Genomic DNA, 22964 nt, shown 5'->3' with positions numbered 1-22964 from the left:
TTGATAAAGATATGTGACACCCCTGCATGTGTGTGCTCACATATTTGTGAATGTGTGTGTTGCATTCCCTTTTTCCTCTGCCTCTCCTCTCGTCTCTTCCCAACATTAGTATTCAGGAATGTTGGCAAATCTGTGATTTTTTTTTTTCCTGTTTTTTGTGGTAAGTTTGTTAACATTAAACAACAAAGATATAAATCAATTAATTATTACAATAATATATGATATAATCTCATTGATGAACATGGACAACTGTAACACTAAACATGTTCACAAATGTCTGACTAAAGGTTAGTGATTTAAGTAACCCTGAGAACAGTTATTTACATCCCAAAAAGTTTCAGTCACATTCACTTGTTCTAATAATCTGAGAATGTACATTTTTGATTTAGGATTTGAGCCTATATAGCTCATTTTCAGTGTTGCATATCTACAAACAAAAATATAAAAGATAGTCCCTCAAAATTTCAGAATAGTTTCTGACAAATCACACTCATAGGGTGTTATTATTTACTAGATGGGGATATTTGAATGAAACAGGTTTGCAGAGAGCTTAGACTGTCTGTGTTCCACTATCCGTTAATTTACTCCATACAATGTATAACAGAAAAATATTTGATAAATGCATTATATTCCAAAATACAAGGAGGTCCTATCCGTTTGCATGTTGTGCTATGCAAGCCAACAAGCTTTCTAGCTACTCTAACGCTAACAAACCATCTGGTAAGTCCATCGCAGGCTGTAGTGTGGTTCTGGCTTGGAACATGTCAGAAATGTTAAGCATTTACACCAAGACAATTTTCCAACATTGAAAATTGAAACCTATTCTACTGATCTGTTTTACAAAATGACAAAACTCTGATTATCAAAATCAAGAACTGGTGGTATATTTATCTAAATCCTGGTTTCATAAACGGTTGAGTGTAAATTAAATTAAGCAAACACTGCCGTTTGTAAAATGTCACACGTGTGTGTGTGTGTGCACCACATGTCATCAGTGTGCTGATCCCTCTCAGGAGGAGTCTGTATGTCTGATGGAGAAACTTCAGGGCTTCAACTCTTTCTCTTTTGGGTGTCTTCCCTGGTCACAGTCATCTCCTTCATGGCATATTGACAAACGTTTGATTATTTTTTGACCGATGCTGTCTCACACAGCTGTTATGAGACTTTTGTGTACAGCCCTCTATTTACTTTTTTTTAAACGCTTAGGGAGATTTAATGCAATAAAAACTAATGACCGAGAATCTTTTTGCCACAGAAACACACCTGTTTTCTGTGAGAGAGGAAGAGAGGGAAAGATATTATGAAATCTTGTGATATTGGTGTTCTCTTTGTCAAAGCGAATCAGTGTGTCAAAGTGCTGATTTTTTTCAGCAAAGTTTCCCTGAAATCACTCTGACCTGTTTGGAACATTTTCTTCTAAATTGCTGAGGCATATAGAACGGTCATCTGTCAGCGTGGGGGGAGGGTGCTGAGGTTTTTCTTCCCTGTTCAGCTCTGCCCTCCTCTGCTTCAGAGGGCTGTTTTTGTGTAGGACGGTGGTGCCAGAAAGGGGGCGAGTTGACACAAGATAGCTCAGCCTTCTGTGCTGTTAGCGGCAGACAGTCCGTTGATGGTTTCTATGGCAACTTACAGCCTTGGAAACCCACCATCTCGGTCCAAATGAGGTGATGAAGCAGCGGTCTGCAGGGGGTAGCTTTCTTCTCCGTGAACCAGTCAGCTGAGTGTGTTTGTTTTGCGAGTAAATGTCTCTGATTCATAAAAATTCAAACGTTAGAGCACCAAACCCATCTGGAAAGACTGGATTTTCTCATCAGTAAACAGACAATGTTTTAAACCTAATGAAGCACACACGTTGATGCTATTTTGAGGAGAAGCTTGCGTAACAGAACTTGCAAGGAAATTCTTTCTGCATGGCTGAAACTTTAGTTTCTCAAAGTTTGAAATAGACTTTGTAATGAACATTAGATGTTCGCTCAAAACTTTTTGAGGGAAGAATTTGAAAGTGTTTTAAAAAGCTTCATCTCCTCCACTATTTGATCCTTGCCCATTTCTTTCCCGTGTTTAATTAGTTGCCTTTATATTTTTGAAACTGGAGACCAATAAACGCCAATGTAATTCTGTTGTGAAAGTCAAAGAGCTGCCTTGCTGCTGCAGAGCTTTGTGCGTCTGATGACAACAAGGACTCACTCCATCTCTGACATCACTTTTAACCTGAAAATATTCTGGTACAATATTTCCTTTACATCTCGCTCTACTTGTTTTGTCTTGCAAGAATGTTTCTTTAGGTAAATGCCCTTACAGTAATGTGCCAAAAACTTTTCTTGGAGAATGTTGGATACTTGGAGAATTTTTAATTGCATAATTGTGGATACATCCTCAATTCTACTCTAAATTGAATTAAAGCAATTTATGAACCTGTTAGAGAGATATCCTTCAAATAAACAGTTTGGATTAAGATGTTTTGAACCTTGAATTTTAACAGTTTTTCTTTTAGGTATTAGGTATTCATTTTACTGTTCAATTACTGTAAAAAGAAGTTAACATAAGGGTGACATTTTTTTTCCGTAAAATCTTCCTAAAACCCCTAAAACAATAAGAGAAACACACGATTAGCCACAACAGCTTGGTATTATTTTTTTTTCTTCTTATATATCATAAAATCATAGCTAAATAGCCAATGTCAGTATCATGTTGTTGTTTTTTTCTTAATCTTTGATTGCATTATATACTTCTGTCGTAATTCTGTCTGACAGTGGGACAAATGTCCCATTTCAGCCCCTTGAACTAAAGTGATAAGCTTAGGCTCTGACAGCATCCAATTTCAGTTAAACAGATCCAGGAATACCTTCAAAGACTCTTACAACTAAAACCATTAGTGTGAAAGCCTATTTTCTTCTCACAGAGCCATTTTAAATATAACTGCACTTTAAACTGTAGGTGGTGCATGTCTCAGGTCGCTCAAAATACCTCTGAAGTTATTCTTCATAATATCTATAGTCCAGTTTAAACTCAATACACCTCAAATCACTACACATGACATATATCTGGAGTTAAATTCTTGCAAGTGTGCCCAAATCTGGCTTGAAGTTGCCTGTGAAACACCAGGGAGCAATTTCTTCAAACTGCGAGCAGATTTTCTAGTGTGTTTCAACATTTTATTATAATAAATATACTGTACATTATCTGAGACAGCAGTCTGTATAAACAAACCCTCTATTCACATGTTGTAATACATTGAACACTGTTTGCAGAAATCTCCTGAAAAGGAACATAAGCATGCTTGCAGTGCATTATTAAAATACTGTGGACTTCTCTTAGATCCACAAGGCTCTTCAAAGAAGCACGTTGTAATTTGATATTATGAAGTAAATAGGATTACGACAATCTGGCTATACATATGTTATAATGTGTTAAATGTGTGCTAACAGGAGGGTGGAACAGTGCGAATTTGATCACATCCAGCCGGATCTGCTCGCTTTCTCATGCAACATGACCCTACTTCTCTGACGGTCCCCTGCTACGTCTGACTGCCCTTTTCAATTCTTAAATGCAAAGCATCAATGTAGCCAAACATCAAGAGGAATACTAATCAGTGGGCTACATTGATGCTTGAGCTTTTCCACTAATCCACTTGGATTACGTGTTGTTAATCATCATGCTGACGGCCAGACACTGTCACGTAATTTCATGGCTTTTTTTTTTTTCCTCTTCCAAAAATACACAAACCCCATGGCCCCTGATAATACTTATCCTCAAATTGCACCCGCGACGTCCATTCTATATGTTCTACATCATAACTAGTGCAACTCTTCATACATTCACAAATGCGTGAAAGATCGATTACTTCGCCTGTCCCATATCTATAAATATGACTTATTCTGTAAACGGCTCTTTTCTCTCTGGTGGAGCTGCCGGCTCTCATTACCGCGGTGACGCGCTCGTGGGCAGACGCGCCGATGTGTCCATCCGGGTGTTTGACGGCTCAGGACATATTGATGACCAAATATCCAAGAACCAGAGCGACCGTGACGATGACAAAGAATACGAGCACGGCACAAATCGACGCGAAGCCAGCGTCCCTGCCGCCTCCCCCGTCCTCCTCTTTGGGCTCCTCTTCGCAGATGGAGATGACGCCCACGGAGGAATTTCCTACACTCATGTTGGACTTGAGCTCGGCGCCCGCCTCCTGTTTGGCCTCGACGGCCCACGGCGCCACCTGCACCTTCATCTCCATCTCCTCCATCATCTGGCTCATCTGGGTGATCTCGGACTGCAGGTCCCGGAGGTCCGCCGTGTCGATGTTGCTGTCCGCCTCGTACTTCATGTTCTGCACGCTCATGGCCCGGGCCGCCACGGTGGTGGTGCTGCCGGTCATGCCCGTCTGGATCAGGTGTCTCGTGGGTACCTTGATGGGGAAATCCTGCCCTATCTCCAGGGACCTTTTCATGTCCACCTCCAGGAGCTCCATGCTGCTCGAGAACAGCACCCATAGCCGCTCGTACTCGGCTCGATCGTCTTTGCTGATGCTTTTGTCTTTGAGTAGAGAGGTCAGTTTAGTCCTGTTGGCCACGGCCAGCTCCTGGGCCTTTTTGCGGGTCCTCTTCAGCTCCTCTCGCAGGTTCTGCGAGTCCGACGTGCTTCCCAGAGCGATGACCAAATGCCTGTAGCAGGCGGTCACTTTGTTCAAAGCGTCCAGCATTGTTTTGCACTCATCCTTCCCCATGGCTGATTAATTATCTTGTTGCCCACCCCGCCCCTCCCCCCTTCTCCCCCGACCACCCTCTCCCAGGCCCACCCCTCTCTCGACAACAACAACAAAAAAATGAAATAATGAACAAAATAAGCTTGAGGAGAAATGGCGAGCTGTTAGTGACGGCGCATCATCCGCGCTCCTTGGTTTAGTTCCAACAGGAGCGCAGCTCCAGCTCTGCAAATCCCCTCAGCGCACCAGTCACAGCGAATTCCTCTCTAGCCATGCTCCTTCCTGTCTGCCAGCGGGCACGCCGAGCGGCTTAGACACTAATGCCTCCGTAAATGGCTTTGCGCTGTATACCTTTGCGCCTATCTGCCGGAGATCAGACGGCGGCGCAGCGCCTCTCGTGCGGGGCGGATGCCGAGTGGATGCGAGGCGGTCCGACCCGCCTCTTCGTCGAGAGGTCTGGACCCAGATTCAGCCACAGGTGTCCCGACATCCGACCTCCCCCGCTGTTGGTGGAGAGAGCACTGGAGGCTTTTCTCCGTTGGCAGCTTAAAATAAAGTCCGTTAATGTGCACGGATGACGCGGCGCGGATGATGGGTGGGGGGTGGGTGGAGGGGGGGGGGGTGGGTGGAGATCTTCACGGAGAGTTAAGGCGAGAAAAATAGCTTCAAAGTCCCCGCGAAGGCGAGCCAAACATCGTGTTTGGGTTTGTTTATCTGTGCGGGCATCCTTCAGCGCCCAAATGATGATGCCAGTTTAAATGCCAGTATAAGCGCCGTCTGGGGTCACATGCGTGCGCTGAACGGAGGCATGCGGGCAGGGAAACAAGGCAGCCGAGCACCCATTGGTTTGGGCACACAGATGCGTCCGGTCATTGGCTGTTCCTTCCCTAATGTGGGCAATGCTGTGATGTGTACCAGCTGTCATATCAAAGCACAAAGTCCTAACCTACCTGCCTCTAGTTGTCATCAGGATCCTTTTTGTGGTCAGCTCTGTGTGTCCAGAGACGAGAGAAGGGACGGCTGCTTACTGACAAGAATTTCAGTGTTTTTTATATCGATCTTTGCATTTACAAAACAGTGCTGGAGGCGCAAATGTGTTTGAACCCCCCTACCCCACCTATAACTGCTTTGTAAAGATATGTTTCATTTTCAGAGGAAATGCAGAGTAACTGTGTGCATAACTGTGAAACCTACCTAATCACTCTAATTGCCTGCACGCCTCACAGTCAATTAGACACAGACCTGCCTGCACGCTGCGTCGGGCCAGAGAGGATGCCTGTTGTTGAGCACAGGGTTGATGGGTTGTTTATCTTCTTGGCTCCTGCTGTGGTGAGAAGTGAGAGACAGATAAGACTGTGCGGTGTTTACTTGGTTTGCTCTTTTTGCATTATTGAGGCGGGTGAGACCTACCGATCCATCGATTGCAGTGTAAAGATAATGGACTGGAAGATGGAATGGAAGATGCTTAAGGAACTGAGGGAGAGGCTCATTGTTTACTATGTTGTTGCATGCAGATTAATTCATTTTATTTGAATAGGTCATTGAAAATTCAACTATAATTCCAAACATCTAATGCATTATTTTATTTGCATAACCACAACGTCTACAACTCCCTATTTTATGATGAGATTAATTTTAATATTGCTCTATGTTTTTCTGTAAAATGTATTCTGTATATTTTAACTGCAAGCCAGGCCTGGCTGAGTCAGTTATTTTGTTAAGATCTTGGCTAATCTTTTTCCCATTGAGTATGTTTCCATGGCAACCTCTCACCTCTTAGAAAGCTATTCAATTACTGGCTCATTAGAATGACAATTTGGCTGTTGTCAAAAGAAAGATTCATTGCATTTGGATCAATTGCACAATGTGCAGGTCTGATTCCAGGATCTTTCAATACCAAACTTTTTCTTTTTTTGTTTTTTTACAGTCACGACGGGTCAAAGTTCATAGACGAACATCACCTGTAGCCTGTTGGCAACGACAAACTTGGGAATTGGTTCAATCTCTTCTTATAGAGACGATCACGTCCACTTGGAACTGCTTACAATATAGAGTTAGAATTGCAGGATTATGTTGTAAAATTGGCTGGAGTGTTTGTCTGTGTGCTTACCTATAATACGATTGCTGATAAGCTTGCCTTAGAGTCAAGTGTGGGACGAGGCACACATGCTGTTGTCAGATTGTTCTCAGAATGATCATACAATGGGGAACTCAACGAGGCTCTCTGGGGGTTTCTGTTCCACAGAAGAGTAACAAGATTGTGAACATTGTGCATGTTTTTAAAGGATGAATGCTTCACACTGGCTCCCGAAAAGACAATTAAATCCGTAAAAATCTTTTTTTCTCTTATTTGTACAGCCATTGTTTCAAAACAAATGCTATTTCTTCCACAAAAATGACTGATGGCCTATTCAAGAAGAATAAAAAATTTTTAAAAGCATTTTATACACAATGCATCCATTTTATATTCTGTGTCAGTTTTGAAATTGATGTGTATTGGGTTACAATCACAATCAAAATATGTAAGTTTGCATTATTTTTCAAAAACAGAGGCTGGTATCTTCCACATTGTAATTGCTGACTATTATTCAATTATTCCGCTAAATATACATGGGACATTAAGATGATTCAAAGAACACATATAAGTCAAATTAAGAGCACATAGCAGCGTAAAAGCCTTCGTGACCGCTTGGTGACATCTGTCTGCTGTCGGCTGCTTAATCCAACCCTTCAACTGCTATACAATTTGAAAAAGGGCCTAGATGTGTTTGTGTTCCTATCAGGAGCTAAATCACTCCATGTGTGCCATGTTGTCAAGTGGGATGTTTGCTTTAAGGTGTGTTTTAGTTTATACATGAGCACCAGACAACAGATCTTCTTATTATCCCTAAATCTGCACGCAAATTGCTTATAAATGCATTTCAATGAAAAGTCGCTGTTACATACGATACCAATGACATGACAAATGATAGTAGCTGTCTTGAACACAATCAGAATAGAGTCAGGGAATAGAAGATGAGTACATTCATTAATACATCCCCGGGTTGAAGAGATGAAAAGGAAACCAATGGAAAGAAAAACAACTTGTTATAGAGCAGTTTAAAATGCTCCTGTAAAATGATATAAACACCATAATCCAGATCAACAGGTTCTGGGATTAGCAATATAATGCCCCCAAATGTATCTTTTAATGGAGCTTGTCGTCTGTCACTCAAGCATTTTCATCATATGTAATCAATGGTTTAGCCAGAAAATTGAGCCTTCTGGCACTTACTACACTTTGTGTGAGATAATGATCAAACGGGGACGGACAGAAAGATGTTTTCCCCGTAATGCCCCGAGCAAACACATTAGAAAACTCTAGAGCAACGGCTGTCAGCTGTCTTGATAATCCCAGTAAAAAGCTCCTGCACTGATGCCCTTTTCTCTAATATTCAAGTAGGCTTTCTATAGAAACTAATCATTGACAGGCACAGTCCCCATAGTGTGCTGCTTATGCTAAATGTTTGAACACAATTGAATCCGTTTTGTCATTTAGTTAAAGGTTTATCAGATTTGTCTAAACTCAATGTGTCTATTTGTAGCCACCAAAGTAAACCCACGTAAAGTCAGGGGAGAACAAGGAACCCCTCATAGAATCTAAAATCCTATGAAAAAGACATAAGCCATGCACACATCTAAGATGAAGTGCATCTGGACAAGGACTAGAACTCTGTGTAGCCCTAACCTGACATGATCATGCAAAGGTAATTTGATGTGCTGTCACCGGTGACCCTTCGACCTCATGGTTGATGCTTGTTTTAAGCGGTTTTGGGATTCAGGTGGATGAAGGAGCCCGAAGATGGAGCCTTTTTGTGGAAGCATAAGAAACCAAGCTAGAGCGTCGATGGGAGAGAGAGAGGAGAGAGGGGAGAGACTGCGAGAGAAAAGGGGAGAGAGCGACAAAGTATAAACCAGAGAAAGAAAAAGTCTATCTTTGTTGAATTATTGATGGACCTCGTCCGCTATGTGGTCTCTTACACGGCACAGCAGGCAGCAGCAGGGTGAACCATGACTCACGCCTCAACTCCACAAAGGTCCGGAGAGGACCTCCACTCAACCGTGACATGTGCACACACACAAACGCACACACACATACACACATACACAATAATGCTCCTCTCTCCACACCCAATGACAACCAAAGCTAAGTTTACCTTAAAAGCCCTCATATAATCTTTCTATTGATCTGGGACACTGTGTGTGTCTGTGGGCGCCCAGCACAGGGCAAGCTGATTTCCTGATAGAAAACCAACCTTTTTCAACCCTGAAGATGCAGTCATCACTAACTGTTGTTAAAACTGCATACTAACAATCTGGTGAGAAAAAATCAGCATGGAAAATATAACATTATATAACATAAAGCATGTCTCTATATAAGATATCAAAGTTGCCCTTTTAACAATACATTCTCTTTCAGTTTGAGAGGTAGCGTGGGGCAGCCAATGAGTCCTCATGTGTTTAGAGTCTTGACCACAGGTCTAAGACATGGGCTGGCACTAAAGCATGCTTACATTTTTCACACTCACACACACACTTTCCATGCTAAACTGAGATGAGCCAAAAGGATGCACAGCATCTGCTCGGTCAAGGCTTAGCTCTAATCCCATCGCAGCAAGGTAAACTTCGGTGAACCCGGGGATGTGAAAGTGAAAAGTGATGTCATGTACTTTGAATGTGTACTTTGAATGTTTGAATTAGCCTATTAACATGTCTTCTCTCTAATAAAAACATATTAAAACATATAAAGGCTGTCGCTGGCTGTTCTCTGATGTGTGTGTGCGTCAAAAAGGTACCTGTTTGTCCACTCAAAGCCTGCGTGTAATCTAATATACAGTTCAAATCCCATTCTGTAGAAAATAGGACAGTCAAGGGAAAAGAGAAAACAGCTGTCGCATTCAAAAGATGTCTTTAACCAGGCTCAAAAGACATTCAACTGCAGCAAAAAACCTACATGAAGAAATTTCTATAGTTAAAAAAGCAATACATTGGTGACCTTTAAAGAGCTTGAGATGTTTCTTGTGGCTTATTTGTAAAGCTTGTTGTACTCCTACTTTTCCTCTACTTGAACACACTTCAGCCAAGAATACGAGGAGAGCTGATGGCCTTGAGCGCAAAGGTTCTTGGCCCTGTCTGTTTCACTCTTGTGGTTTTAGAACAGCCAGCAGATTCAGAATGTCCTCTCTGAAAGGCTTCCAGGTCGGATTTGTGTGGGCGGAGCGAAGGTGGGTGCAACAGAGATAAGCTTGTACAAGGTTAGAGGTCATCGCATTGCAACAAATGTCAAATGGAAATGTCAAAGTTCAATTCATTTGTGCATTCTGATTTAGTTGATATTTTTAAGATTAGCGGTGTAAAGTACCATCATTCCATATAATACTGTGAATACATCCATATCATACAATGATTGCATATTACATTGCACCCAACCAGGGCTAAGCCTTTTTCTCTTCGGCTCCCTTATCCTGCTCTCCTGTTTTTTACCACAGATCAACTGATGACAAGTAACAGTGTTTAATTCACAAGCTCCAAAAAAATCCTCTTGTGATGTTTCAGTCTTTAAGAATTTATGAAGACTTTTCTGCTTTCTTTTTTTTTTTTTTTTTGTAAACGTTTCCCTCAGATTGTCCATCAGAATCAGATCAGAATCAGCTTTATTGGCCCTTGTGTGAGTAAAATGTTTTTAACGTATACCAGAATGTGGAAGTGCTGCGTTAAGAAAATACTAGGGTTTAAAGTAAATTTATTCACAATTTTCTTTACTACAGTCCAGTTTCAGTATTTTACCTCAGTCTCTTAACCACATGCGGTGCTCTCTAACATCAAACTACACATGCTTGTTGAACAATTTTGAGTGTTGCCAACAGATTCTTTAAACATCCATAACATATTAATCAGCTGTGGCTTTAATGCTGGACCACTGACATACAGATTCATGCGAATAGCGCTTTTTCAAAATGTATATTTCCTCTCTCATCCCCTCTGATGTAATCATAGCCCCAAGTCTTATTTCCCCTTTTGCCTCGCGCAGCAGCAAACACCCTGACCCACAAACCAGCTACAGTCACATCACACACTTGCTCCAAACCACTCTCCACTTTGCTTCACTTGATTTCAATCCGAAAGCCGGCATGCAAACCGAGGGATGAGGTCAGGCGAGGGAGTACTGCACCAAAACAATGATACTGATAATCAAAGACGTTTCTTAGTGCTCATTTAGGGAGTCACTGTCTTATCCTGGTTGAGGAGTGCAAGGTCAGAGGGAAAAGCAGAAAGTGCCAACCAGGCAGACACAGGTCTGATAAGGATGAGAGTTAGAGACACACCAAGCACCGTACAACACTCACGCTTTGTTTACATTAACGTTAGGAGACCACACATTGTATGTGATTGGATCTCGTACTGCGGAGGAAGGACCTGCTCCTCCTCGACGCCGGTTTAGGGCCAATAGAAATCTTTTCTTTTATACCTAACAAGAAATACAAAACGTAATGTTCTTGCTGATGTTGTTCAGTTGTTCTTCCGACAGGACGGCTCCTGCCTTTGCAAACGCAGCGCTGATACTTGACCTGTGATCTGACAAATGAATCTACCAGATCGAGAGAAGTTGTTTGGCCGAATCCTCCCAGATATCCCCAACTGGGCTTACAATTTTGATCACGTTCTTTCAGCTACGCATGGGAGTCCAAGCCTCCCGGCAGGAGATTTTGTTTATTGCAAGAGCACTCAGCATTCATTATTTAATTAGATACAAGACTCCTGAATACATCAAGAGTTCAAATGAAATACACCTCCATGTCTGAAATTCTCTTCTCCCAAATGCATATTCTGGTACATCAAGGAAGGAGATGTTTTAGGTGAATGTACATCAGGCGGGGAGAAGCTTTAGGAGGATGCAGAATACAGTTTACAGTCAGATGCTCATCTGGCCAAATGGACAGAGTGAGAGAAGCAGTTCTGGAAATGGAAACGGCTTCAGTCTCCTCATTCAGCCTTTAAGCTGCTTTACAGGATTGCTGGGTATTTTTTCTCTCCCTCCCTCTAAAACAGAGCTGACATTGGCTCTGAACGAGAACGGGAGTGGACAGAAGCTTTTGAGCTTTCACTGCGCAGCCGCACACGGAGGGCAAAAAGGCAGAGCAGCTTTGTCTTGACTTTATAATCCACTCTTGGGAAAAATACATGTGGTGGCAGAGACTGGTCAGGAAGGTCATGCTGCTCCCTGCTGGGGACATGCTGCTACAAGCGGGCCCTCTTTCACTAGCTGACCACATGAGACCCTGGTCAGGTCAAGATAAATATTCCACTCAGTCCGACTGAGTGTTTCTCTTCAGCAGTCACTAAATTCCCGTTATGACATCGTTGACCAAAAGTGTACGCATGAAGGTTTTATCCTCAGAACGGTTTTGTGCTTTGCAGTTTGAAGTTTAGAGTTAAGGTTACTGTAGAAATATCAAAAGGGTTCATTGATATGGATTTCTAAGACAGAAAGAGTTCAGGCAAGCGAGATAACATGAAACGAAATTTCTTAGACCTGTTTATACTGGTCAAGGTTTTGGTTCCGGGCCACTTAGAAAGCAGCTTGTTTTGAAAAGTATTCTTGCAACCTTAGCAGTGAAATCAATACACAGGCTCAATGCTCCCTGTGAATGTTTGGACCATTCAAGTTTTAATAATTTGATCATGGAAATGAATAAGAATCAATGTTATATCTGAATGGTGGGTAATACCAACCCAGAAACCTTCAAGTGACACATGAAAAAGAAATTTAAAACCACTGGTATGGCACCTTAACGGCTCAGTCACAGCTTTTCTCTTTATGCACCCTTGGCCTCCCTCGGTCCTGTGAGTACAAACTACCGCTGTTGCTGATTGGGTGTTATAGTGCTCGTCAAAGCAGCTTTGTTTGCTACGAGCACATAATTAGACTTCTCAATTCTCAAGGGCACATATCTTGAATTGAAGGAAATTACTAATGTTGAATATATTAATAATAACTAGTCTGGTAAAAAAAAATACATGAATGGATGCATACAACATTGAATTACTACCTTTTTGGTTGTTCTTTCTGAGGCAGCTGAAATTCAACTTGCCAAAGACGATGATGGTGCACTTTTACACGGCGATCATCGAGTCCATCCTCTGCTCCTCCATCACCGTCTGGTACACTGCAGCCACAGCCAAGGACAAGGGCAGGCTGCAGCGTGTCATCCGCTCTGCAGAGAGGGTGATCGGCTGCAATCTGCCGTCCCTGCAGGTCTTGTTCGCTTCAAGGACCTTGAAGTGAGCTAAAAAGATCGTAAACGACCCCGCTCACCCTGGACAAAACCTGTTTGTGCCCCTCCCATTAGGCTGAGGTCATCAGGACCCGCCACACAAACAGTTTCTTCCCGTCGGCAGTCGGGCTCATCAACAGAGCCCGGTCCCCCACTGACTGACTCTGACATTCCACCCGTCACTTTCTTTCACACTGCACACGTCACTTACACTTGTCACTTTTCACTTGTCACTTTTTGTTCGCTAGTGCACTTTATTTTTAAATTTTTAAATATTTTAAACTTTTATTCCTTTATTTTAAACTAACCAATAGCCTTATACTAGTAACCCATAGCATTATATATTTTTTTATTGTCTGTTTGTTGTCTTGTTGTCCATTGTCATACTGTCTGCTGTTACGCACCAACCGCCCAGTCAAATTCCTTGTATGTCTGAAATATTATGGCAATAAATGTTTCCTGATTCCTAATTCCTATTTCCTGATTTACAAATGATACATTATCTCAATCACGACCTTTAAACTGCGGTATTAAAATGCAAAATAGTTCATCTAAGTTAACTTAGATGATCTATTTTGCATTTTTGCATTTTGTCCAAGGGAGTGACACTCTAATGTTAATGCATTAATCAAATAGCACCTGCGAGTGGACAACTGAGATTATCAGTTTAGTTCCAACTATGTCACATTCCACGAGGTGACGCTATTTAACTAACGAGAGACCCCGGAGATTTACGAAGGGTAACGAAGAAACCCGAGGCGAACCCCGGAAGCCCCGTCGTTACTGCTTCACTGTCAGCCCGTTGTTACAGCGATATGTTGCTGCTGCTGCGGGCACGACCCCGTTGAAACTGGAGTTTAGTCCAAAACAAGCCTCGAAGATGTATTAAGACGGCTTTCCGAACAAAAGAAATTAGAAATATTAAGGTATGTCATTCAGCTGTCACTCTGGGAGGCTGTGCTTTAGCGCTCGTCTCGCACACATAACATGCTAGCTGCGTTAGCTTATTTTGGTGGCTAACGTTGTTAGCAAGCGAGATTTACCAGTCTGCCCGGATGCCCGTGAAGTGTCAGCAAGCTAGACAGCTAGCAAGCTGGATGTGTGTATTTCGTTCAGTCACGACCTTTACAGTTGTTGTTGTTGTTGTTGCGGCAATGACCTGAAAGAAGGCTCTCTAATATCAAACCGCTAACTAGAATCTGTTGAGGGGCTTCGGCTTGTGGTATCGTTTTTAGTAAGTAAGTAAGTAATCATCTGTCCAGAGTCGAGGTTCGAAAATGTGTTCACAGACGTCATCCGCGCACACTATCTAATCGAAGTAAAAATGTCACTTGCCTATCACAATAGCACTGTACGGATGGATGGATGATGGCGATTGTTGGTGTCAGTTAATTGTTGCATGTGAGACCTCGGCTACATCGAGGTGGTCCAAACGCCGCGGAGAGGATCCATTACCGCCCCAGAATGATTACAGGAAAATCAGCGATCGGTCAACAGACTGTTATAAGCAGTAAATAATTGCGTACCACATTGCTATGACCAGACATCAGGATCGGGAACACTTTCAAAACCCTGTGATAACTCCCTCCTCCATCGAGTTCACATTGTTTTCCCTGCATGCTGCTGATGAACTGTGCAGCATTTTATTCAGAGCTGTCTGTCATTTATACACCTGATGTAAATACAGTTTCAGCGAGAACAAAGCTTCAATTCTAGTGGACCATGTTAGGATTTAGCTCTTTGTAAGAACTGGTGAACTGGTGGCTGACTGTTTGTTGATATGTTTTGAATCTTGGATGAAACCTTTTTTGTGTGTTTTGTTTACGTGTCCCATTCAGGTGCACATGTACTTCATCCTGAATGCTGGTCCAGGAGGCGCACACCGCAGCATGTTATTGTGAGGAGAGAACATATTAGGTAGGTCCCCGCCGTTTGTACGTCTCCTGTTTTATGCCGAGAGTAATCTCTCTGACAAGCAGAAAATAAGCGCGGACTTTTCTATACTGTACATCTCTTATGCAAAAGCTGGAGGAGTGGCATTCCTCATTTGAGATTTTTAGAGATATCAAGTAGTAGACTATGACTTTTCTTTTCAGTTTTGAACACAAACTCATAACACTGAACGATAATGGGTTTATGTACATTTAGGACTATCATTGCATTATTCTAATCCTCATGGAGCTGTCAATCACCACCAAATTCCCTCACAGAATCCGGACCGCGTGGTACATGATACAACTGTTTTTATTTGGTTGGTGATATCATAGGTGGAGGCCAAACAAATTACAGGCTATGCAATGGTTGTGCTAAAAGATAAAGCCAGTACAGAATTATTTTAAAATGTTCCTTTTTTTCCACCCATCTGTGACCCTTAGAAAGACCCATATTGTAAATTATTACATGCACACAAATGTAAACGGTCTAGAGGCAGAAGTTAAGTTGCATAACATTAGACCTTATGCTTTGTTTTTGTTTTTAGGAATTAAATGTTCGCGTCAAATTCTCCATTAGAAATGTTTGTTTTTGTCAAATCCTGAAATTTGAATTTAAAGACATGTATAGTTTGTGTAGCGTAGCCTCCGTCAAGCCATTTCAAAGTCCGTACATTACCATAGATTGAAAGTCACTATTAATAATCTTTTCCTAGAGAACTTCCATTCTTGTGTTGTTGTGTCAGCAGTGACACGTCTTTAACCAATCCGATTTGAAGTGCTGCTTGAGGATTACAAGCTTAAGCCGTTTCTTACAACTTGCCTGTCGTATTCTCAAAATGATAACTAAGACATTATCATAGCTAAGAGCAGCGGACCCACAAATTATGCTTTTGATTAAATGACTGTGGTCAGAACTCTTTGAACCCGACTCCCCTGTGGCAGTCGGGTTACAGCTTCGCAGGCAAAACGCATCTCATCACCGTTGGCATTTCCACGTTACAAGCAATTATGATGACACCCGCTGACGTGGGAATTATTTGGACGCAAGCAGGAACAAGCAGCGGGATGGTGCTTGGAAAGCCCCGTAGCTCTGCGCCGTCCATCTCGCTTGAAATGTCTCTCTTGATCAAAAGGAAGCAGCCATTTGCTTCACAGCGTTACATCAGTCTACAACGGTAGTCAATTATGTGGCTAAATACCAGTATTGAGGCAATTGTGGTCTTCAAACTGTCACTGACATTTCAGAAAGGGAGAGACACGTGTGGCAGGTTGTCAAAGACCGTGTCATGACAGGACAACATGTGTGCATAGCAACTTTATAATGCCTTCTTATATCAGAGGAAATACTTCCCAGTGGGCGAGGTATCTCACGCCTGTGTCAATACAGTTTCTATTCATACTTATGTTATACAGTTAAATATACTTATCTGCTACATTGGTATCGGTTGGCACCAGTTTTGAATTGTCCCTTTCTCCTAATTTGGTCAGAGAAACAAATGTTTGTTTGCTTCTACGCTAACCATACACTAAATAGTAATACGAGTCTTATTTTTACACCAGTTTGATCCGATCCTACATAAGTATATTAGGTCTGTGTTTGTATCGCCTTGTTTGATTGGTTTACATTGACTCGGTGAGTCACAACGAAGTCTGCCAGCAGGATTATTATTAGGCTGTATTTCACATGTTCCTCAGTCGCAGGATAAGGTTCCCTGACGGATCCGGTCAGCCATTGATTTGTCTCAAACAGCGGCCATTGTCTCGTCATGGACGTTCTCTTTGTGACCGTGACATAAATACAGAGGGCGAAACTCCAGTGACTCAGTTGTGTTGTGATAACAGCGGCATGGCTGAAGACGGAGGCCGTGGTTGACTCACCCTCGCTGATATGGTTACTTTGCCCTTGCTGGTGGTGTGGTTTTAGGATGGTCAGCAAGAGTTGTGTAAAGCTTCTAGCCACCACACATTAAACATGAAAATGATGTTCACGGTTGGACAAAATATCCCCAAAGTTTAGGTGTGGTTTTTCTCTGAAAGGACTCCCAAGGCTCTAAAGAGCCTCTTTGAGTGTTTATTTCATGAATGACTGGTGAATGTTTCATGATAGTCTGCTCTTAAGGGCTTCTCAAACGTTTTGGCGCCAGGGACTCCTTACCCTATAGGGGATAAAACCATACTTTCAACCTGCTTCATAGTGACATTATATATATATATATATATATATATATATATATAATATTTGAATTATTTTGATACCTTTTGCTTTTAAACAAAATTTGTGTTTTAGTTATTGATGTGTTAAGTTATTGATCTTAAACATTCTTTCCTGCAGGTGCCAAGATGTCAAGGTATTATTATGATAAAAAGACAAGAAAATCTATATCCCTATTATTATATTTACTCCTGAGTCTTGTATACTATTCATTTAATGGTTTTTATTTGATATTATTATATGTGACCATCCCTACAAAATAACCACTATTGAATACTGCATGTTTCTTGTCCTCTAGTTTTATCGTCAGAAGACCGAGACGGCCTCTTAATCTTGCTTGAAATATTTCCCCTAAACCGCAGGGCAGGATGCAGTCCTCAAACCACCGACTGCGAGAAACAGAGCAGCACCACCCGCTGCTGTCGGCGGGTGCCGATGTCGAGACCGGAAGCCTGGCAGCCGGCGCGATGGTTGGAGGAGTCCACGCTGGCCACGCAGGGGGGAACCGCACCATGTGGTTCATTCAGGACAGCTGCGGGATGGTGTGTGCAGGCATCACCTGGTTCCTGGTGCTGTACGCTAATTTCGTGGTGAACTTTGTCATGCTGCTGCCCGGCAAGAGCTTCTGGTACTCGCTGCTGAACGGGGCCACGTTCAACTCCCTGGCGGTGCTCGCTTTGGCCTCACACGTCCGCACCATGATGACCGACCCGGTAAGGCTGTTAAGTAAAGTACGAGTGGGTCAGGTTGCCTTGAATTTTTAATTCTATGTATTGCATGAAGCGTTCCGACATTTCTTAAACAATAATTTGCGCATCAGGAGGTCGTAGGTCGAGTACTGTTGTGCTGCTGCTGCAACATTGACTCCCAGAATCGAGATGTCTGATGACAGGTGCTGCAAACGCAAAGACGCCCAGCGTGACTTTTCTGAGCCGTAACGGGATGACCGACTTTTGTAACTGACAGCCCTTGTCTTGTCTGTCTTCACCCCCTCCTTAGGGTGCGGTTCCTAAGGGCAACGCAACCAAGGAGTACATGGATAGCCTACAGCTGAAGCCTGGTGAGGTCATCTACAAGTGCCCAAAGTGCTGCAGCATCAAGCCTGAGAGGGCACACCACTGCAGGTCAGTCTAATTCACACCTCGGGCCGATTTAAGAGACCAAATGAAATTGTGACATGCTCCGGTAGAGACTGCTGCAGTAGAGACATTAACAGTCAGTTTGTCATGCAGCAACATTTTGTCTTTCTGGGCTGCAGTATTTGTAAAAGATGTATCCGGAAGATGGACCACCACTGCCCCTGGGTCAATAACTGTGTGGGCGAAAAGAATCAGAGGTTCTTTGTTCTTTTCACTGTAAGTATACAGAAGCACTCATGGTGCAGTATGTCTTCATTTTCACAAGGGCCGTGGTAAAGCTAAGAAATGCAGTCAATGTTATTACTTTAAATTACTTAACGTCCATTATCATGAATAAATAAACAACACGTTTACATATGTCCATAATAGAATATTTTTTGTTTTGCAGTTACTTAAATGATAGGTATTTTTGTCAGACTAAAGGAGTAGTTTCCACAACTTGTACTTCTAGACGAAATAACCGTTTCACTGTCAGTAAACATTAAACTCATGAATTCCATAGAGAGGTTAGTAGTAATGAAAACGACTACAGCAAAGAAGTTTTTATTATCTGAGCGTACAATACCAGAGTCTCTGCAAACCAACCTTGTGGGATAGAAGTGGATTTCTAGCTTCTCTCTTTCCCCTTTTCATCATTGTCTCTCTCCTCCCCCCTTTCCCTCTTTCTGCAGATGTACATATCTTTGATTTCTGCTCACGCCCTGGGCCTCAGTGGCATGCACTTCTTCACCTGCATTAAGGTCCAGTGGAATGGTGAGGCCTCTGTGCTGCACAAACAGAAAAAACAGTCAGAAAATACAGCTATTTATGAAAGAGACTGCGACAGCTTACAGATAGGAAGGGAGAGACAGACATGGCAAAGTGGAAAAGGCAAAGACATTGTTATCATGTTGGATTGATCTGGTCCTGCTCCCTTCTGGGTCTTTGTAAGAATGAACCAGAGTACACCAGCTTCTACTGCCTACTACAATATATTTCTCTCTATTTTTGGGGGGTATAAATATTGTTTTCCAGCTTGTTAGATTCAAGTAAGATTTTCTGGAGGATACATTAGACATCCATTCTTATATTCATATGTATGCACCTGTAATTTAGTCCCATTTCATTTGCCATTTTCCTTTGTTCCCTCTGTGACTAGAGTGCAGCAACTTCTCTCCGGGGGTGTCCGTGCTGCTGCTGATCTTCCTTTGTCTTGAGGCCATCCTCTTCCTCACTTTCACAGCTGTTATGTTTGGTACGCAGATCCACTCCATCTGCAACGACGAGACGGTCAGTATTCACATCACCCCGCAAACCTTGTTCCCCTTCACAAGTCCAAGTAGTCCTTTTGCAGCTTCGATGTAATGCTAATATGATATTATAATATGTGCACCCAGCATGCTAATGAGCCCAAGCACACAGTGACTTAATGAGGAATCTTTTATTTACTGAGCCTTTAATGTCTTGCAGGAGATCGAACGTCTTAAAAATGAGAAGCCCACATGGGAGCGTCGCATGAGATGGGATGGAATGAGAGCTGTATTTGGGGGCTCGCCCTCCCTGCTTTGGTGCAATCCGTTCACAGGCCTCCGTCTGCGGCGCCTGCTGCTGTCGACCCATGGTCGCCGCAGCGGGTCGGAGTTCTCCATTTGAGGGGCGGGGCGACGCGGATCACCAACACTTGAGCACTTGTGAAGCCGGATTCCTTTTTGTATATCCTCCTTGAAAGGGGCGAGGATGGACCTCCGCTCCGAGAGGCGCTGCTCTCAGTGTGGGTGATGGAGGGGGACAGTTGGACCCCAGTTAACCATCACTGGGAGTTTGTATCCTCACATGCTGATGGAGACCCAAGACCTTTGGGCTGTACAAGTATTCTAACCAAGTGGAATTTTGTTTCTACCATGCGCAGATGTTTTGGTTTGTTCTGTTGTTTTTAGGCAAAGCAAGCAGGATGTATCTCAAGTGTGTCTTTTCTTCCTTGTGAGGCGTCCAAGGTGCTGATTGAACTCTACTCGGGCCCCCTAAATCACACAACACAACTGCTTGAATCAGTAACATATCTTCACTGGACCAGATGAGTGGATATAAACAGTGGGGGGGGGGGGGGGGTTGTGGGGGATGCTTAAAACTTGTTCTGTTTGGATCCGCACAAAGAAATCACAGTCAAGGACATTCACTACTTCCATGGCCTTGATTTGCATGTACAACGGCTCAATCAGCCAATCAAACGAGGCTTTCATCATCTCCAAATGAATGAGCAGGCCACTCTGAACACAGGCCCCCCCTTCTCATTCCAGAGGACTGAGTGGTGTTTCTCATCTGTTCAACCTCTTCGTCGTGATTTCCCCCATTTGGCTGGAATTGTTGATTCTTTTAGCTTACTCAGGCCAGTGGAAATGAATTGTCTTTTTTTTTTTTTTTTTTATAATAGCTGAAGCTTCATTACCGTTCGCCGTGGATACTCCTCAGTTGTTGACCATAATGCCTCACTTGAGATGACAACTGTTATACCGAATTTTCATTCCGATAAACAAAAAAAAGATCACAGTTTTGTATAAATTGCACGTATGTATCCATGAATTTACCCTTCCAACACTTCATGCTGCTCCTCTCGTCCTCAAGACACTGATGAACAGTGTGGCCAAGACCACTGATTAAACTCGCCGTGTTTTCAAGAAGTCATTCAGGTTCAACAACTTCGGCTGCTGAAAACACAGGAATGTTATTAAGGTTGAAAAGTTTGACTTCTGCGTGTGAAAGCAGTCCACACGCGAGAAATCTTGGAAAACCCTTCATAGCATTTAAACCAGACAGAGCCGAGTTTCAGACCTCGCTCGGCTGCTTTGGAGCTCACTGCGATCTTCAGAGCCAGCCTCCATTGTGCGGTGAGCCTCTTTGTGAAAGAGGCGGAGGTACCAGGCTCATTCTACAAGCTTTGATACAGAACAAAGACTCGGGCAGCCTTTCCTGCTTCACTACAGAAATGGCAAGACAGCAGCAGATACTTTCCCAGGGTTATTCAACATGCATCCATGCCTAAAAAAAACAACAACCCATTGAGTCAATTGAAATTGCCATACTTATGTTTTCATTCTGTCAGCACTTCTCTCCTATTTTTATCCACATAATCAATGGGCCTGTTCTCACTGGATGAATGCAACTTTAGGATTTCAAGCAAATTCTTGACTGGCTGGTATTTTAGTATTGTCAAATCTAAAGTAGTCTAATCTTTGTGGCGAGTTGGACGTATTCCTACTATTTGCTCTCATCTGTGGATGCCAGGAGAAGGAATTCCACTGTTTACACTAAATAATGATATCTGATGCTCTGTGGCTTTAATGTTTTAAGAAACATGCTGTCGGTAGAATGTAAAACGTATGTAATTTGGGACGAAGTGACGCACAGGACTAATATCACGGTATGTTATTCATGCTAGCCTCTCATTTCTATTTTCATTCTGCAGGGCTGCATTGTTGGCAGGATATCCCTTTTTTATTCATGTCATACTTTATCCATATTTAGCATGGTTCATTCATCAAGCATTGCATCCTAACATGCTCGATCCAATGTTTCAATTTAAGTCATATGTAGAAATAAGAGAACAACTTAATATGACTTTTTAATTAATAGTAAAAGTAATACTGCTTAGGCCTGCAGGTGTGTAACTGTTTTGCTAATCAAGCAACAGCTATTATTCAATATAGTTAAAGACAAAATTGGCAAAATTACATCCTGATGAATTGGAAAACTATTCTAATAAACACCGACAAAATGGCTTAAACTGTAATGTCAAAAGTGGGACCTGAAGTGAAGTGACAAGACTGAGACACTGTTACACTTTTAGTGTTATTCGTAGGACGTAGCAGAGCGCCAGCGCTATTCATGGATTGAGAAATATTTCTGTGATGACTGCATGTGAATATTGGGTGTTGATAGATTTTTACGTGGGTACGCTTGGTTGAAGTCTTTCACAAGATGGTCCCGTTTCATCACCTAAATCTGATGCTGTAATCATAATGTCTTAAATCGAGATTCTGTAACGCTGTAAGTAGTTTTACATTCATGGTCAGCGATAGTATCAACGATTTTTAAAGGATTGTACCAATAATTGTATTTTCTCCTCCTTTTGCTGTGTGACTTTTAAAATACAATCAACATGGGGAGAGTATTGATTGACAATGTGAAGAATTGTGCAAACGGATACATTATTCTGTCAAAAGTTTCTTTTCTCATACTAGTTTGCAGTTAAAGTGGATTTGCACAGAATATGTTAAACATTTTGTGTTAGCAATGATTCTTAACAGGATGGATATTTGATCAGAGGATTATTAATGTTGCTGTATAAGCTGAGAGAGATTTTGTTTTCTACTTTCTTGGGAGAAGTTTTCCTAAAGAACAAAAGTCTTTCAGCTTTATAAACAAAGTATAAAGGTTACCATTAACATCATATGAATGGAATGTTTTACTTAGGTTTTTTTTTAATTAATGTCATAATCGTATGTCTTATATCCTCGATGTTCTTTTGCATAATAAACTTGATTAAATTAAAGCTATGAACAATTATTGGTTTACCATCACACATTATTATTTGTCTAATTCCTGGTTTCTGTACAACAGACGTGCCAGGTTGGAAATTTGCCAGACGTCGAAATCAAGAAAATTATTTTAACCTAATCGCACGTG

The 22964-nt window shown here is 42.2% G+C and overlaps 2 protein-coding genes across 2 annotated transcripts; one reads left to right on the top strand and one right to left on the bottom strand.

Annotated features, from left to right (window-relative positions):
- Positions 1 to 3133: 3133 nt before the first annotated feature.
- Positions 3134 to 5590, bottom strand: LOC120835353 (regulator of G-protein signaling 9-binding protein). Its single transcript, XM_040204234.2, has one exon. The coding sequence runs from the start codon at positions 4721 to 4723 to the stop codon at positions 3983 to 3985; it is 741 nt and encodes a 246-aa protein (XP_040060168.1). The 5' UTR covers positions 4724 to 5590; the 3' UTR covers positions 3134 to 3982.
- Positions 5591 to 13762: 8172 nt separating this feature from the next.
- On the top strand, positions 13763 to 22830 carry zdhhc7 (zDHHC palmitoyltransferase 7). The gene is made up of 8 exons (XM_040204180.2): positions 13763 to 13943; positions 14856 to 14934; positions 17526 to 17876; positions 18163 to 18287; positions 18422 to 18518; positions 18974 to 19055; positions 19441 to 19571; positions 19752 to 22830. The coding sequence occupies exons 3-8, from the start codon at positions 17532 to 17534 to the stop codon at positions 19932 to 19934; spliced, it is 963 nt and encodes a 320-aa protein (XP_040060114.1). The 5' UTR covers positions 13763 to 13943; positions 14856 to 14934; positions 17526 to 17531; the 3' UTR covers positions 19935 to 22830.
- Positions 22831 to 22964: the final 134 nt, after the last annotated feature.

This window comes from Gasterosteus aculeatus, chromosome 12, assembly GCF_964276395.1.
Source record: "Gasterosteus aculeatus chromosome 12, fGasAcu3.hap1.1, whole genome shotgun sequence".
Taxonomy (NCBI): Eukaryota; Metazoa; Chordata; class Actinopteri; order Perciformes; family Gasterosteidae; genus Gasterosteus; species Gasterosteus aculeatus.
Note: the sequence above shows the minus strand (reverse complement) of the source record. Positions and strands in the feature narration are given on the sequence as shown.